Source organism: Helicoverpa zea, chromosome 10 (genome assembly GCF_022581195.2).
Source record: "Helicoverpa zea isolate HzStark_Cry1AcR chromosome 10, ilHelZeax1.1, whole genome shotgun sequence".
NCBI lineage: Eukaryota > Metazoa > Arthropoda > Insecta > Lepidoptera > Noctuidae > Helicoverpa > Helicoverpa zea.
The window spans coordinates 8,233,727-8,252,817 of NC_061461.1; the positions used below are offsets into that span (position 1 = coordinate 8,233,727).

Below are 19,091 nucleotides of genomic sequence, written 5' to 3' on the forward strand. Positions count from 1 at the left end.
CCGTAATTGCAGTTTTAGTTTTAAATCTTTATGTTAAAGGTAGCTGTTAAAGAGGATCGTTTAGGCTTCCGTTTAATTGGCGGTTTCATTTTGGGCTACCTCAGAAAGTACCTACCAATATATGTAGTTTGGATTCCTACAAAAAAGTGATCAAACACACACGTGAACCGCTTGTTATATAAATGTTTCATTTTAATAATTTACTTTGAATTTACACATTACACCTGCTTACTTTATAGCATAAACATATTACCTACTTAGTATCATAACCAAAACCATATGTTACAAGTTCCTGACTCACATATTCAAGACTTTGTATGCCGAAACATTTTAACCCTACATTCCGTCGGCATCCAATAATAATTCAAAGATGGCGTGCTGCGGTTTCTCTGTGGATGAACTTAAAATTTAATTAAATCACGAGACGTTTCCTAGTACGTCCACCAACGGGTGATGATGTCTATGTTCTGAGCAAATATACGAGGTTTGAGACAACAGACAATTTGCTAAAGGACGGTAGCTGAGAAATGAGTATTGTTGATTTTGTTTTGTCACTCTGTCATGGCGGTTGAAACTGGTTTGTTTGCCGTGGTTATTTTAAAATTATTCTCCGTTGTTTGTATATACTGCAAACAAAGAACGTTACGGAATCTTAGTTACATTTGAATAATTATCAAATTAGATGACAATGACTAAAAATCTTTAAAAAAGTATAAAGAGTAATTTAAAACCAATTCTATTATACTTTTCAAAAGAAACTCATTAAAACCTTAATTATAAAGTGTAACTTAAGACTAGTTCAATGCTATCGTTTCTACTTTTGTTCGGGTAGCCGAAAAACTATCAAATAATAGACGAAAACGTAGGGACCTGTAATAGGTAACCCGATATTTATCAAGTCAGCAATTAGTGAATAAACTGAGGTTCTCTGGGCATTTAATTTCTGGTCCGCAGGGCTTTAATTAAGAGCACACCGGGGAAAACGATAAATTAATGTGAAACAGGATTTTTGAGACATTGCTCTATCTCCTTGGTGGGCTATTTAGTAGCATACGGATAGAATTTAGAAGTTTAGTGAAAATATAAGTTTCTCTTGTCCGTATATTATAATGATGTTAACTCAGTATCCTCATACTTTAATAGTACCTACCAGAAACACAGCTCCGTACCTTAACAGCCAAACAAAACAAAATCAAATCTATAAACAAAATGGCATCTACAATTCTACACACAAAAAAAATAAAACAAAAGACATTCGCTCATTATAAACATTTATTAACAAACAAGACTTTCAAACTTCGAACACTATTTACTACTCTGGTAGGAGTTCATCATAAGGTACTTGTGACAGCAATACTGACAGATTCTCGGCGACAGCTGCACCCAGAGACTGACAGATGGATGGGCCGACGTCAGCTACTATTTCACGCCACATTTCATTTAGAAGTTTGTTGATCTGATCGCCTGGAAAAGTAACACCAGCGTATATAACCTATATATATTATGTCAATAATATGTCAATAAGTTAACGTTATTTTATACATATGCTTCATGCACATTGGGTAATTCTTTGTCTATAAATAATGAGTTCAAAGCAATCTTAATAGTCCAACATTTTGTGCGTAAATGGATGTCGAATATGCCATGAATCTTGTGGTCAATCATTGTGGTCTAGAGAAGCATAAATCACAATGCATCATTAGGTACGAAAAAAAAATTCTACATTCACAGCCAAAACTGACCTTCCGAAAACAACATTTGATATATCATGTTTATCCCTTTCACCCTACACATTTATTTGAAGTATTGCCAATCATCTCAATTCGCAGACATCAAAACATGTGATTCGTTCAACCATTTGTAGAACTTTTTTATCGTCAATTGTTGTTTTCAGTGTTATATATCTGTTCGCAAAATACTTCTAAAACGATCAATCATAAAATTGTACCAGTTTTTATTTGTGTAACGCTCAGGTTCCCTAGCAAAGCTCCATCATTTTTTATATCCTATTCTGTTATTCTATTGGGAATAAATAAACCGATGAATTTATTAAATGTTATTTTATCTCGCCGGATTGAACTAAATGTTCCGTGTTTTCGGACACATTTTTAATTGGACCACAAACGATGTAAATCGTTTAGTATTTTACGTTTCAATATAGTGTGCTTTACTGCTTAGAAGCTATTTGAATAAATATTTCACTGTGTTTTTAAACAGTATTTATTTCCATTTAAATTTATTTAGATTAGATTAGATTACTCGGGCTGGTTTCCGCAACTCCACGACAAAGCGCGTATTTTGCGTGTGAGGGTGATAATGGGTGTTTATTCACTCGATCCACCCCAACTCCTCGAGAAAAGCCAGCAGAGGTTTAATTCTGCTGACTATCTCTTGGATAGTACCTGGGTTACCGAAGTACTTAGCCCTGTATATGGCGGTTTCAGGGCAGTCTAGTAGCACGTGTGCCGCTGTTTCTTCTTCCCCCATGCAGGCTCTGCATAAGGGACTGTCTGTAACTCCTATAACATAGAGGTGTTTATTGAAGGAGCCGTGTCCAGTTAGAACTGCCGTAAACTTACGTAAATTCTGCTTTGATAGGCCCATCAGCTGTTTAGTGAGGCGATCGTTGATGGTCGGGAGGGCCATCTTCGCCTGCCTGCACGCGCTGTGGTTAGTCCAGAGGTGGTTGTGTTTGTGCCTAGTACGCTGTCTTACCAGTGTTCGTAGGTGGCCGAAGGGGAGTGGCAGTATGGGTTCTGGTCCTACTGCTGTTTGGTCTGATCCCCTTCTCGCCAGCTCATCCGCTGCATCGTTGCCTCGGGAGCCACTGTGTCCTTTTATCCATTGAATGGTTATGTTATTTAAACTGCCTACCTTGTTTAACCGTTGGTGGCACTCGTGTATAATTAAATTTATTTATGGGGTTTCATGTTTGAGCTTGCTTCATATACTTATACGAAATGTTTTTACTTATCTCACAAGAACCTATGCAATTTATATACTTACCAATATTTTTGTCATTCAAGAGGTTATCCAGTCTAAAACTAGCTTTTTCCACTTCGTACTTGATGTCGTGTTTGTATATTTTCCAATAAACTTTACCATCGGGTCCTTCTACGTGCTCATACCAATAACGAATGTGTAATAGAGTATTTTCTGAAAAACAAAATTTAAAAATAAAATCTTCCCACTCACAACAATAACAGGCACTAATAAATTATTGTTTTTATTTATTTTCATAATTATTTTATGTTACTTAATTTATCAATATTTTTTAAATAGCAACTTATTTTATTTATTTTTTTTGCGATAAATCACCTGAAGCCTTTTTTTAATACGCCTTTATTTATCATATTAAAAAATATTACACAACTTACTTAGGTGTATGTAAGAATCTCCGTTTGACTTAACTGGTATGACAAGTAATCGGCCGCTCAAATCGTAGGTGTTCTTCACATTCAAAGTGACCATAGCATCTGCTATTATCATTTTATTTTCTAAATCAAACCTAGAAGCAAAAAAAGATAGAGAATCTTAAATATGCTTATATCTGACAAAATGATAAAACAAAACACAGTGAGATAAAATATTACTTATTTTTTTTTTTTTTTTTTGTATTTTAATCTACAGATAAATCATGGTTTATAATGTAAATAAAATGCATTTAACACGTTTTATGACCAGATTAAGTATCTACTTATTATCACAGTACCTACCTAACTAATACAATTAATATTTTATTTTATTACGAGTATAATTAAACCGAGTACTTTTTAGAAATTGAAATGGTAAACTACAAAGAAACCCGTAAAGTTTTCAACTTTAAATAAGAAAACTTATAAATAAAACTCGAAAATAATGAATATGCAAAAATATATTTGCATTCATTTAACGACGGTCGGCTAATTTGAATGAAATTCTGCAAGATCATAGCTTGGTTTTTCACACCATTACGCCTTTTGTTCCCAATGAATCATCGTCTGAGCCTAATTATTTAAACGGACCCTTTAAGTTACGACGCCTTCATAATATTATTCGTAATTAAAAGGCCGAAAGCTAATTGTCCGTGAGTCATGACGTCGTCGTTAGCCGCACATAGTTCATTATAGATTTATGTGCCTACATTATATAGACAGCAGAACAAACATTTGAGGTTTTAAAACAAAAAGTTAAACAGACATTCGTCATGTGTTTTCAAAATTTTTGTATGGAGGAATTTCCTTAACCCAAGGCTAACATCTGATTGACTTTTTTTAGGAGTAAGAGCATAGGTGTATTTTTCTGCTAAGAACGTTATAGCATCGCTATGCGGTCCCTTAGGTTACAAAAAAAACATTTTGTAAAACATTTTTTATAGGACTTATGACTCGTCCCTTCATACTTTCAAACATATTAATGTGATTCCATATCTTATTTATAATACAATTTCTCGATCAGAAGCAACTATTTTAGTAAGTGACAAGGGTCTTATAACTATTTTAGGTGTGAAAGACTAAAGAAATAATGTCTCTCCAAAAGATTTTTAATTATTTACCGCGACAGCAGCAAGGTACTTAATACAATTAACGTTTAAAAAATTAAGCTGACTTAATGTAATTTGTTAATTCTGTCGACTTTGTTCTTGAAAATGCTCGCAGTAATTATCTATGCCATATTCTGCTATCTTACTTTATAATTAGATTTTGGAGTTCGTAATTTTTTTTATAGTGTACCAGCTTTTGCCCGCGGCTTCGCTCCCGTCAACTGACTTCTCTACTTTACCCTATTATTTTTTCATAAGAACCTTCTCCAGACAATAACAAACACAACAAAAAAAGAATTAGCGAAATCGGTTCAGTTTTTCCCGAGTTATGCGCTTACCAACACATTTTGCGATTCATTTTTATATTATAGATAATATCTTGAGAGCGTATAATACTTCTCATTTTGTATAATACTTCTCATATTATAGATCCTCAAAGTGATATTTGTGTATGAACGTTTTTGCAAGCCCCACTACTAGGTAATGAAGACCATATCTTCGTTCCGACGGCAAAGTCCTAATGGAACCAAATATCTGATATAACTATTGTCATTTAAATAGCTAATGTATGACATATGGAATATTTTACTTCCTCACTCTTGGGAGCATCTCGAACTATTTTATATAAATACTTTTTCAGTCAATTACCCATAGCAATGTGATGCCTGTGAGAAAAATGAAACATTTCATGATTGATGATAGAATAAATAGCGCTCGTAAAAATCTTTGAAGAGGTTTGTCAAATTATCCTACAGGCAAGGCATGCTATTATCAGAATAAAACAGTTTTTTCTTGCAACCCATCCAAAACTGAAAAATATGATATATATTTTTTGCTTTTATAGGCTTGATTAAAAATGGAGCCATGACAAAACTTAAAATAATATGCCTGGAATCTGGAATTCTGCACTTTAAAACTGCATTTCATAGTAAGTTAATGAGTTCCAGGTATTTGCATAAGTATTCATAACTGGATAATCACTAGTTTAAGAAATGCTCAGTCATTAGTTCAACAGAGTAAACAACGGCAAACAATGTTTGCACCAGTAATGTATAATTACGTCTCCTCTATAATTTTCTAACTATTAAATCTTACGTAGTTAAACATTACGCGAAAAACTATGAAAAGTGATGTAAAACAAGTAAAAGAGTAGTATTTTTTTCATATTCACATGCTGATAAAACTTCTTTAGAACGTGAGTTTAAACCATGGATAAGTAGAACCCATTAGTATCACCGACGCAAAATCTTATGGAGTCACTACCTTTCGCAGGTGGTTTCACCTACATTCCCTGGCAATAATAATAAATAATAAACCCCTCGTGAATTCAAAATGACGACTTCTCTCAACGATTTTTACAATTTAGAACAATAGTTATTTACCACCGACATAGGCTCGATCAAACAATCTAACAAATTCTTCAGTTTTATAATAATAGTACTAAAAAATAAAATGTTGCTTACTTAAGATTCTCCATATGCATTTTCGAAAGTCCTGTAAAATAGTTGTCCTTGAATATCACTCTGAATCCTTGTTTATTCGGTATGTACACTGTCATTTCAGCGACGTACAAAGGATCTAATGGATGAAGGCCTCTATCCGGGTCTCCTAACGAGAATTGATGAATGGAATCCCTGGCTGACTTCAATGCACATTCATTTAGTTTCGGATCGTTCCTTGAACATGATGTTATGTATGACGCTGGAAATTAAGAACAGTGTTTTCAAAGAGGCCTTTTAGCTCCTGTATAGTGGTTGAAATGGGCTAGAAATTATTAAGAATTATTTATCATTGATGCTTTGGCGACCATCTCATCCTATATATACCTTGCATCAAGCATTTTTTCAGCCTAATCCTTTTTATACAAAGGAGTGTTTGTCCCTAGTACCTAATCAGGGTTAACAAATGTTAATTCCACCTTTTTTGTTGAGAAATCATCAAGTGATCCCTCTATGGGTGGAGCGTAAGGTAGATATCAGAGTCTTACTGACTAAAATCCACCATATTCTTTCTGAAGCCCTTCTTGTACCAGAGGCGTGGTAACTCTTTCGAACAACCCCGCAACCCTAGCAGGCTCTGACCCTAAGGGGTCACCTTATTTGCGGTTTTAGAGATTCCCAGAATTGAGCAAACAAACGAACTTCTCAGTATCACGTACCGACATACATGAAAAATATACTTAGCTATTAATGGTAATAAAACAAATGAATTTTTAAGTGCAAACCAATTTTAAAGCTTTTGAACGTACACTTTTAGTTTGTTCAAAATTTAAAATAATCCATAGTCAAATACAGAGTTATTTCAGCATAGATACATACATTATTATTATAGCCACAAGTAAAGTATCATGCAAAGAAGGGTTAAGTATGTAGTGTATAATGGATCTGTTTATTACTACCAAAATTATCGCTACAGTTCTTCCAAACCCGTCACAATAACAGACACCTAAATCTTTCAAACTTTTTTTGGTCTATGAACTATTACAGCCACAGTAGCGATCCACAACTTTTTGGCACTTAATTTTTATTCAACTAAATAAAACTAATTAAAACTTACGCAATCCCATAGAGAAAACACAGCCAAATAACTGAACTAACAATATAATTTGCAACATTTTGTGAACCACTTGTATAACGCTAGAGAAAACTAGATAATCAGCTCCAAGTTTGTTCGACCAACGCTTTATAGACTAATAATGAACAGATTACATGTTAGAGCCTCTTCATTATGTAAGTTAAACACGGTAACCCTTAATTTTCAGTCAACATAGTGAAGGTTTCCTCTCGGGAAACCGTACTATTTTAACTCGACTCCATAGATTTCTTTGTTCTATTTTATTTCCATGCCTGCCTTAGTACTGGCTGCAAAGTCGTATACACGTTTAAAAACGCAATGAATGTCATACTTTGCAGCACATTGCTATTTCTACACAGTATCTTCCAAGCACTATTGTTTATCCAATTTCATATAAAAATAGACTCTATATTTACTAAGCAAAGGGTTGAAATTTCAGTGGCATTCGATGATGCAACCGTTTTGCATTATGGAGAGTGACGTAAATAACTTTTTTAGATAATTTAATAACAAGATATGCGTTCTAGTAAATTATACTTTGCGTGCAAATACGTCAGTTGCGACTGTTTAGCTTTGTTATTGTTTACGTGAGTTTGTCAACAACAAGCAATAATGTCTAAATTATAAATGTTTTGTTGTAAGAATATTATCTATGAAAAGCTACGCTTTATAAACTGGACTTACAAGTATGTGTTTATTTTGCAAGTATTTGTTACTGACGATATAGCAATATGAAATGTACATTGTACGCATGACAAAATATAACTCATACCTCAACTATCTTAAAATAAAATGTATATTTTTTTAAGGGTATGATTTAAGCTGTCACCAATTTAATTCATTTTGTGTTTCTTAAATAATAGGGTTTGCCCTCAAAATAGTAGATTTGTCACCAAAATGTATCACCAAACAATATAAAATCAATTCCACAATAAATTACCGAAAATCATGGAGATATGGGGTCAAGTACCAAATAAATGGTTTTGTATGTATTATAATAGGTTTGTCCTAATAGTATTTAAGCAAACTAATTAAAAGAGATCACCAATAAATCATATATTATATCACTATAAAATTTCATGAAGGTCTAAAAATGTAGGGTGGTCGTCATCATCCTTTCAACCAAAAGAGTCTACTACTTAACTGGCCATGTGCCTCTCCCAAGGGTCTTAATTTCCACAGGTAGTATAAATATATTTAAATTAAATATCTAGCTGAATAGTAAATAAAACACTTAATTAAAGTCAAAATAATAAATATTTATTGTTAAAAATAACAGTCACTAAATAATCAGCGCTGGTTTGGATTTTGAAGGGCTACAACCTACAACCCATTCGTTGAGGCCCGAAAGCGCACCAATTTGTCTCCCTTCCCTTCCTCTTCCCTTTGAACATATTTTCATTAAAATTATAAACTGATGTATTAAATTGGTAACGAATACATTATTTTAATAACTGAACGAAATAAAATGTAACTACTGTATTGGTGACAAAATAACAAATAAAAAGGAGTCGCAGTCAGGGATCGATTAATCGATTTATTTGGTGACAGATCTACCATTTTGAGCACCAAGCTATTATTTAAGTAATAAAACTATTATTATAAGAACGAAGTTTATATTCATGTAAGGCACTACAATTTTATTGGTAATCCATCTCATATTTTACACATTATATTTACAATAATTTGGTAATTCATACCTGGGAACACTCTTTGTTTATCTGAGAACGAAAATATTTCGTGGCGATAGATCTATTTATTAGGTGATACAACTTGATGACAAATATAAATTTTGGTGACAAAAAATATAGTTCCCTTTTTTTAACGAAAAAAAAAACATTAGTTATGTAAAATTGTATTGCTGCCAGGTAAAACAATAAACCGAATACAGGTAAAACAATAAAAATACCTACTGCAATATACCTACCAATGTGTTGGGTGTCTGAAAAAGCTCTATTCACGAATCTCCTACCTCATATTTCATTACGAAGGACCATGTTTAACAATAATACAATGTTAAAAAAAAACACGCTAAATGCTAAAGTGTCCACTTGACAAGGACATACATGAAAAGCGTCGCAAATGAAAAATGTACGCGAAAATATATCACCGCGGGAAATGTAAATAAAATTACATACATACATAAACATAAGAAGATGCATCTTTGACACATGATTTCAGTTTCGTGTAAAAATCGACCTTATTCTCTGCTTACGTAAAATTCAATTTGCACTATCAACATGTTTGTTAATTTTGACAAGAGAAAAACGACTCTATGTTCTAGAAAATAAGATTGATTTTGAATTGATAATTATGTGACAGCGTATTTTTTTCCAGTTAAACGTTAACAAAATAGTTTAGGTTGGAAGTGACAGGAAGCACGTCACTTGAGCTTACAGAACATTTGTACTGCGTGAATGGTGTTTTACTTTGCTAAAAGAAAGTTCCTGGTTGGTTATTTAAAAAGGTAGGTAGATAAATTGTAGGTCCCGCCTGTCATTTGAACATCTTTGACAGTCGTACGGGTAGTCGATAAAATCAAAATCAAAATCAAAAGTCATTTATTCAAACTTGGCTGCAAAACAGCACTTTTCGAACGTCAAAAAAAAAAAATTTACAAAAGACAGCCCCCAAAACGCCCACCCTTCACCACTTCCTATGTGTTTTTGCTGGGAAGAAGAAGTGGCGCAACAAACTCCCCAGCAACACATGTCTGTCTGTTCGGTTAGAAGAACCTTAAACATTGTTTGATATGTACATTTGTATACAATTTAATTTGTATATTACAAAAGAGGACAATACAGTAAAAATAATGTATACACCACATGCTAGCTAGCACTCACCCTACATACCTTAACTAACTCAAGCATTGAATATGTTTGATGAACAGAAAATTATAGCCTCCAAATATTTACACTTAATAGAATATCAGGGAGTGCCCACCTACATGTGCTATTCTTTTGTAAACTAGTAAATTAGACCGCTCAGCCAGAACATATGTAAAATAAAAAGAGTTTACAAATAAAAACAAAAAAACTAATAGATAGTCAGTAAGACGACCTGGCACCACAAGCAGCACCCGTTCACGAGCATAACGCGAGGATCAGCCATCGCCCCCCTCGCACATTTTTGAGGGAGGGAGGCAACCCGACCGCCGACGCTACCGCAAGCAGTGCCGTCTAAGGGAGCATGACGTACTCACTGCTACACAACTCAATATCAAGATTAAATTATCAGTTCCCGCTAAGTAGTATTATTTACTAAAATCCAAAACAGAAAATTAATACAAAGAATGTATCTTGTCAATAATGTAAAAACATTAAAAAATAATAATTAAATAATAAATCAAAATAAAATAAATGTCATTGAGTCAAGAGATTGAATGGGAGAAATTTAAATTATCTAAATAATATAGCTAATATAGCTGTCTTGCGTTCATCATGGCGACCAACTATTTTTATCATTCAAATAATCATTGATGGTGTAATATGCCTTTTTTATAAGAACAGCCTTAATTTGTTCTTTGAATTTATTAAACGGCAGTTCTTGTAAGGTCAAAGGAAGCTTATTATAAAAACGAATACCTAAACCCAGAAATGTGTCATGCACTTTATGAAGCCGGTGATAGGGTACACACAGTTTATGCTTATTTCTAGTATTAATGCTATGGACTTCACTTTTTTTGGTATATAAATGTAGGTTCTGTCTAATATACATAATGTTGGCAAAGATGAACTGTGATGCTACAGTGAGAATACCAATTTCTTTAAACAACTCTCTGAGGGAAGTTCTGGTACCTAATTTGTATATAGCACGAATAGCACGTTTTTGTATAATAAATATATTCTCTATATCAGCGGCTTTGCCCCACAACAAAATACCGTAGGACATGACGCAGTGAAAATAGCTGAAATACACTAATCGCGCAGTGTCGACGTCAGTGAACTGTCTAACTTTTCTGACGGCATAGGCAGCAGAACTAAGCCTTCCCGCGAGGCTAGAAATATGTGAACCCCACTGAAGTTTTGTATCAACTGTTATACCCAAAAACACGGTAGATGCAACGGTTTGAAGAACCTCGTTGTTTAGGATAACATTAGGACCTAGGTTTTTTACATTAGGCAAAGTGAACTTAATGCATTTTGTTTTTTTAGCATTTAGTACTAAATTGTTTGTTGTAAACCAGTGCGTAACTGTTGAGAGTGCACTGTTTACGTCGTCAAATTGCTCTCTATTTCTGTCAACTTTGAAGATAAGAGATGTGTCATCTGCAAATAATACAACATCGCAGATATTTTTGAGGTGGTAAGGTAAATCATTAGATAAGTCAGATAAGTCTGACAACCTGTCATACCTCAGGGTGTTTAGTTGCCCCCCGGCTAAATGGAATGAGTAGATCAGATAGGCAGTCGCTACTTATAAAACACTGGTACCCAGCTGGATCCGGTTAGAGTGGAAGCCGACCCCAAGATAGTTGGGAAAAGGCTATGCAGATGATATACATAGTAGATACATATTGCGTATAATATATTTTTTAAGGCACTTCATATGTAAATATAATAATTTGTATATAGTATCCTTGTTTTCAAGATCACTGATCACATAATTTGATTATTATTAAGCAAATTACTTACCTATCCACTTATAATTGAATTGTGACATTGACTTACTTGCATGAATGAATTCCATGTAATTTGTACAGAACTGAAAATAATTAAGTAGAAGTTATTATCCATAATAATCATAGTATTCAATGATAATGAAATTATATGAAGGCTTTTTTCATGAGGTCTTGTTAACTTTGCTTACATAATTAATATTCCTTTATAATTCAAATGATCGGATACATTGTGGTTTTGGAATTTTCAGTTATTCGCACCCAAAATTATGTACCACTAGTTTCCGCCAGCGGTTTCACCCGCTACCTGAGCGAACTCATGCATATGCTATGTTCTCTCCTGTCAAGTTTCATTGACATAAATAACGAAAATATAGTCGGACCTATTTTGATGCAGTTGACAGTGTTGCTGTCTGTCAGTACAAACAACGGTATTTTCCCTTGAAAATTAACAGCTGTCAACTACACAATAAAATCAGTACAGTATACACAAAACGCCTTTATTTTATTAGCTAATGTGGAGAATAAAATATTGGTAGTGGCTGTAAAAGATTGATAGATGGTAGCAATCAACAATTTTGCACATTTTAAACTAAGTCGTGTAATTATGCCTACTATGTTTCATGATAATAATACACTTAATAAAACGCTTCCTAGTTAAAATAATAACTTGTTTTAGGTAAGTATGCAAAAACGCTTGTCATGCTTCATGATTTTTATATCTTTTGCAAATCTTGATATAATTCGTAAAATATAAGGTTTGAATTTTTTAAAAGAAATCTTTTTTATTATTTTAGTTGTATTATATAATATTCATTTATTGTTATATCTATTTTACTAAGACTATTTTTAGCTTCTACGGACCGTATTTAAAATTGGATCCTAAATGGGTTCAACCCGATGGTTTTTACCCGACTGCCCAGAGGCGTTAGGTATATTTTTATTAGACTCGCAGCCAATCAAATGTTTAAGTAATAGTAGGCTCCATTCCAACCTGATTCAACTGTCATAAATTTAGATTTTTATTCAATATAAAGTGGTGAGGTTGAATAAGACGTAACTCTATTCAACAAACACTAAGTTTTGATAACCCCTGCCCCTTAATACTTAACACCATTTTCACCAAAGTAAAAGTGTCCCTTATAACCTTTATTATTGGGGGAGCCCTTATTCTAAGTGTTACTTAGTTAGGGAAACGTTAAGAGATTCTTGGTAAAAACGGGCATTATTCCCTTAAAAATGCAGTAAATCATTCTGGTATTAAGTTTATAAAGGTGCAAGTCAATAATTTTTGCATTGGTGATACATGCATACGTGATATACGACGTAACAAAGTTTTTATCCAGCTCGAACCGGCTTTAAGCCACAAATGTCATGAGCAGATATGACAGCACGGTGGACTGGTTTATTCGTCATTCTTGTTTGTTTTAGAGATTTTGTTTTGTTTTTGTTTTCTAGTTCTCATTTTTGTTTTTATTTTGAGCTGCGAGGATAACGTTGTACCTAAGTCGTCACCGTACGTAGAAACAAGTATATTGTTATCTAATAATATTTCATCATCATCTATTCTTTGAAATATTTATGTTTATTTATTAGAGCAAAAATAAATGATGAAAACAATGGCAAATCTGTCTTTGTTCTTTTTCACAAATCCTACTAAACTCTTAGTAATGACAACTTGGTATTTCGTAAAGTAATAGAGGCACAATTTCAATTTTAGCTTTATAACAAGTCACATATTTTTTCCCCAAGTTATAAGAAGTATTCTTGTCTTAGAATCCCCATCTATACCAATATTATAAAGAGGAAAACTTTGTTTGTTTGTTTGTTTGGTTGTAATGAATAGGCTCAAAAGCTACAGGACCGTTTTTTTTTAATTCTTCCACCACTCGAAAGCTACGTTAGCCACGAGTAGCATAGGCTATATTTTGTCCCGGTACGGGCAGTAGTTACCACGGGACGCGGGTAAAACCGCGGGAAAACGGCTAGTAATTAATAAAATAGGCCAACTTAACAATACCAACTTTTATTGTCACAAAAATAATCTCGATAGTACATATAACATTGTTCTACTTATACAAAAACAAAGGTAAAAATGAACAAAGAGTAAAACAAAGTTTATAAAAACACAATCTTCAGAAGATCCAAATTAAACTTCAATTTTATTGAAGTGGAATATATTTTAAAGTACAAAATTCAATTTTATTCATGCGCGTACGCGGATAAATCATCGAGGATATAATGTTTGGCAGGTACTGTATCAAAGAATTTGTGTAAGAAGGAATACAAAATGTCCATAGCTTTGTCCATGAAAGGTGTGCCGAATGATGCGAATAACATCTGCCAGTTTTCATTCAAAACTCCCGTCACGAGTTTACCTGTAAAAATGAATTTAAAAAAAAAATTAAATAAGTTACTAAAGGGTGAAAAATTATTTACCTTGGACATGGCAATCCGTGCATGGTATTTATCTTTTATCCTTATCTTTACCTTTGAAACAATCTTGAATTGACTATAGCATGTGGTTGCATAGAATACTTGGTCAGCCTCATAGTTTACAAAGTCATACAACAAGTTATGATTAGACCCATAAAAACTACAATTAGTACACATTGTAGGTATGCAGACAAACACTAATTAAATGCCACTCTTCGAAGATTTATGTTATTAAAACTGGACTTTTAATCTCTGATCTTTGACATCCATTAGACCTGCTACTGTTTTCATAGTTTTTCTAAATTGATACTCTGGGTTTGCAGAATAAAAATAGCACGATTACAAGAATATAATAAAGGTTTTGTAGGGTCTAATAGAAGGATAAAAATATTTCTTCATAAATATAATATCGACATTACAAAGTGTTATTGTATGCAAGTAAAACAGTTATACATTTGAAAAGTACTTACTTGCTTCTTGCTTTCCTATATACAAGCTGTCAGCGAAGAAAGTCATTTTTCCTTTGATTTCATAAGTGTATTTCAGTTTGTCATTTTTGCACCTAATGTAGAGATCACCATTTTTCTTGTGGACGTCGAAATCGAAATCGATTTTAAGATAGAGTTTATCTGAAACAAAAGACAGTGGTAAGTCACTTCTAGCTAAATATAGCAGTAGATAATAATAATTTACCTACAGTCACTATTTTGTAAATTTTTCATTATTTTACGGGAATATTTAAATCTGGAATCGCATCCCTATTGACTGGATTATATTAAAGAAATAGCCAAAAAATCGCCCTAAGCTCATGAATTACGGATCCGATTTGAAAATTCCATGGAGAAAAAAGAAAATTGTACCAGTGTTAGGTAGCTCCTTCATTGAGGGACGCAATAGGCTACTTTTGATCCGGATAAGCGGTGAAACAGCTAGCATAAACTACTTATTAACAAAAGAAAAACATTTGTTACCAATTTTGACTTTTCCATTTCCATCACCAGTGACTGTATCACCACCAGCCAATGTTTTGACGAGAGGACTGTTGGAGAACACTTTGTAGTGCCCCTTAATTGATATATCGCATGTCAGCTCCATAAATGCACGGCCCTCTTCAATTTTAGTACTGAAAAGGAAAATATTTTCACAGTAATTGAAAATGGAATAAGAAAGGATTTATTGTGAAGAAATACCGATTGAAGAATAGCCAATATATACGAATTTCTGAGGCGAAGCTAGTTTATAGACACATTTTTGTCCTGAAAAGCCTTGCTAAGATAAGTAACCAAATAATTTATTTTAACTCCATTTACCCTAAACTTTGTAAATCCTTTAAGCAAGACTGTTACCAATATGTGGTCAAAATAAAAATGCAAATTTTCCAAAAGATGAGCCCTCATGAAAACACTTGTAACATTGAACTATCCATAATATCCCAAAGTAGATGAATTAAAACATGGTTTTACGGTTATATTTTGGACTAGTGTAAAATGTACTTACACAAACTTATTAACGATGCAATCTTTGACTCCCTTTGCGGTTCCCTCAATCATTGTGATATCAATGACATTTAGAATGGCCAAAGAAATGTTATTGATAGCAATGGGGTCAATTGTTGGGATGCCCAGCTCTGGAACACCAGTCTTGGCAATATCCCGAATCACCGATTGGATTAAGTCCTTTTCACATTCTCCATCATTGATTTTACATTTTCCCAAATTGTCCACTGTAAAAAATGTTCCATAATTAGGTAAATTAAAGGAGGCTGACAAAGCGCAAAACGGCGCCAATGCCTCATAGAATAAATATTTAAAAATTTGTTTAAAAATAATATTTCATAAAAAATATATTATAAAAAAACCTTGTCCGATATTACTTCAGGAAAAAATATTTCATTTTTAAAAACAAATGCTTGATGTTAATCAAAAAGTCTTAATATTTTTTACTTCAACGATGAAAATAAAAAAAAAATGTATAAAATCTGAAATATACAGCTAACTTACCGAAACTCGATTCACAAAACACAAAAACTGTGCACAACAAGAAAAGGGAATTTTTGAAGAACATCTTTACTTGTCAAAGGATTGACACGAATAATGCTTAGACTCGACTTGGTTATTATATATGTCGTTCACAAAATAAACGCCAACACGTATCATTGGGAAAAAATATATAAAAAACCTACAGCAAGATCAACCTTTACTATAGATCTTAATACCAGGTATTAATAGCCTTAATTGAGTGATTTTAAGAATAGTCTTGAGGAAAAAATAATATATACAAAGTCAGAACGTATGTATTATGTAATTTTATTTTTATTACGTTCTCATCATTATGGTTACTTATTTTAATGGACATCTACAATGTATTGTGTTAATTCAAATGTATCACCAATAGGGTTCCCTGAAAACAACTGAAAATCACGTTTGAAATGAAAATAAAGAAGAGCGGGCAAATAAATATCCCACCAAAAACATTAAATGTAAAAAAAAGCCAATCCTCTACGCAATTCCTCCACCGTAAAAAGTTTTGAGATCGCATAGAAGCCAAGTCCTGTTCTACTTTATTTGTAATAATAAATCAATATTTTGTGACTATATCAATAGTTTCGTTCACTTTACAATAATATTGACTTGGCCATGAGCACAATAAACTACAAATATAATACAGCATATCTTGGAGAGGTGAAAGTCAAACATGAAGTTTAATATCACAGAATTAAATACTTTTAGTTTATTCAATTGTTACTAAATTACCGACAGTCAGTATCATCCAACATCAATGAACTGCACATGTACTATGGCGCATGTTTAGTGCATGGTGATCTCAAATTCCAACAAGTCCATAATCAGTCCAATCGTAAAATCATGTCCATATAGAATTTATCAATTCAATGGTATTTATACATTCTTACAAGGAGCGACTTTTAACTTGTGCTCATGGCCAAGACAGTATTATTGTAATGTGAACAAAACTATTGATATAGTCACAAAATATTGATTTATTATTACAAATAAAGTAGAACAGGACTTGGCTTCTATGCGATCTCAAAACTTTTTACGGTGGAGGAATTGCGTAGAGGATTGGCTTTTTTTTACATTTAATGTTTTTCATTCAAAAATAAATAACAAAGTTATCAATGCAGTCAAAATTCATACACAATGTTCTTGAAAAACCACAAATATAAACTTGTTTCCTATTTTTTTATTAAGTTTTAAGGTTTTTATAATTTTCCCTTTATATGTAGCTAATAACCTATCTTGGTGCCAAATTTGAAGGTTCTAAGTTTGCTAGAAGTACCTTAGACTTTTGATGATCGGTCAGTGAGTCAGTGACAAAATGGTGTAACTTTGATCGCTCATAACTCGTAAACTATTTATTCAAATGTCTTGTAATCTTGAGACTGAGCTTGTTCTAATACTTACTCTTGGTCATCGAAAACCTAAACTCCTAGCTTTGTTCACATGGAAGATACAGGGGGCTGAAATAGCCGCGAAACGCTTCGAGAAAAGATGGTACGGCCGTGCCCGCTTTGCTCGAGTCTTGGCTGGGGCACTGCCGTGCCCTCAGATAAAATTAGTCAAAGACGTAGCTTCACCTGAAAATAAAATCCAGGTTTTCACATTTCCGTCAGTTATGCTTGCGATGTCTTACTTAAAAATCTATTAAACATTAACTTTATGCAGTAATCATCATCTGCCTATCCTTTTTCCAACTGCATCATGTTGGATTTGGTTGTCAGTCTAATTGGTGGCAACTGATTAGGTACCAGAGTTTAACATGGAGTGACTGCCTATCTGAATCCGGTACCGATTGTTAAGACTGGTTGTCAGCCTGTCTGGCTTCTGACTACCCGTAACGACTGGCAAAGATGTTAGAAATTTAACGTGCCTTCTGAAACAGGGAGATACTCATCATGATATAGCCATCTGTCCACGGGCCAACCACGCCAAGCATTGCTTAACTTTATAGCCAATCGACCCATGCTGTTGTTACTTAGTCACAAGTTAATGTGCTTTTGTGTCAACATTACTAACATTAAAGTTGTCTCAAAAAGGCTTCAGCGTGTTGGCTTCGGTTCCCCAAGTTAAAAAAGTCCGGGACTCTATATTCCCGTGTGCTTGGCAGAGACATACATAATAATAATAATTCAAAACAGCGTTCAGTATTTTCTAGTTAGAAATACCCTATATAGGATAATTATATAAATAAACTAGCTGTTCCACGCGTTTTCACCTGCACCCCGAGGGATTTACCTACTTCGTAGGTACATGTATTTTATGCTGTCCTGGTACATGGTAAGCAATAACGTCAACACTTGAGTATTGGTATATATATGCTCATGTAATTTTGCTGTCCTGGTACTTGATGAGAATTTACACCAGGAGATTGAAATACTCGACATCTAAGAAGACTTTACTTCTTTGGTTCGGCTCTAGTTATTTTGTCCTCCGTGGTTCGGCTGCATTCTGTAAGACGATTTTTGACTAATCACCCCCATCTTGGGGAAACTTCTGCATGTACTCGAATAAAACATAGATCAAACATCAGCGCAGAGAGTGTAGCCTAACAGTAAAAGAATCATTATCATTATTAAGGTTCAGTAGTTCCGGAGCCTATTCGCGTCTAACATACAAACAAAAACTCAAATCCTTCTCTTTAAATATTAGTATAGATAAACAAAATAAAGCTAAAATTATCTTTGTAAGGATAGTTTCCTCGAGATGCGGGAAAACCGCGGGGAACTAAGTTTATTAATAATTTGAATTTTACCAAAGTTAGTTCCTGGGTAGGAATATATTCCTATAGTATATTAGGTATATACTAGGAATATATTTATTTTACCTTATACGCTGTTTTTGGGAATCGGTAGCATAGATTTATTTTACCTTATTAGCATTTTTCCTCAAAAAAGGATGAGCAGAAATGGATAAAAATTCACAA

At 33.4% G+C, this 19,091-nt stretch overlaps 2 protein-coding genes across 2 annotated transcripts; both read right to left on the reverse strand.

The window, feature by feature from the left end:
* Positions 1-1,254: 1,254 nt before the first annotated feature.
* LOC124633924 (circadian clock-controlled protein daywake-like) lies at positions 1,255-7,237 on the reverse strand. Its single transcript, XM_047169300.1, has 5 exons — positions 7,079-7,237; positions 5,986-6,223; positions 3,378-3,508; positions 3,007-3,156; positions 1,255-1,464 (listed from the first exon to the last, which is right to left on the reverse strand). Exons 1-5 carry the CDS (start codon positions 7,134-7,136, stop codon positions 1,313-1,315), a joined length of 729 nt encoding a protein of 242 aa, XP_047025256.1. The 5' UTR covers positions 7,137-7,237; the 3' UTR covers positions 1,255-1,312.
* A 6,487-nt stretch (positions 7,238-13,724) lies between these two features.
* On the reverse strand, positions 13,725-16,312 carry LOC124634084. The gene is made up of 5 exons (XM_047169499.1): positions 16,151-16,312; positions 15,648-15,873; positions 15,122-15,273; positions 14,621-14,779; positions 13,725-14,092 (listed from the first exon to the last, which is right to left on the reverse strand). The coding sequence occupies exons 1-5, from the start codon at positions 16,212-16,214 to the stop codon at positions 13,917-13,919; spliced, it is 777 nt and encodes a 258-aa protein (XP_047025455.1). The 5' UTR covers positions 16,215-16,312; the 3' UTR covers positions 13,725-13,916.
* Positions 16,313-19,091: the final 2,779 nt, after the last annotated feature.

Coding starts and splice junctions, on each gene's coding strand:
- LOC124633924 (XM_047169300.1), bottom strand. CDS start 7,136: ATGTTGCAAATTATATTGTTAGTTCAGTTATTTGGCTGTGTTTTCTCT. Junction 6,224..7,078: donor TGTTTTCTCTATGGGATTGC/GTAAGTTTTAAT, acceptor CTTAATTTCCAG/CGTCATACATAACATCATGT. Junction 1,465..3,006: donor CTTGAATGACAAAAATATTG/GTAAGTATATAA, acceptor TTACTTTTCCAG/GCGATCAGATCAACAAACTT.
- LOC124634084 (XM_047169499.1), bottom strand. CDS start 16,214: ATGTTCTTCAAAAATTCCCTTTTCTTGTTGTGCACAGTTTTTGTGTTT. Junction 15,274..15,647: donor TGCATCGTTAATAAGTTTGT/GTAAGTACATTT, acceptor TTTCCTTTTCAG/TACTAAAATTGAAGAGGGCC. Junction 14,780..15,121: donor AAATGGAAAAGTCAAAATTG/GTAACAAATGTT, acceptor CTTTTGTTTCAG/ATAAACTCTATCTTAAAATC.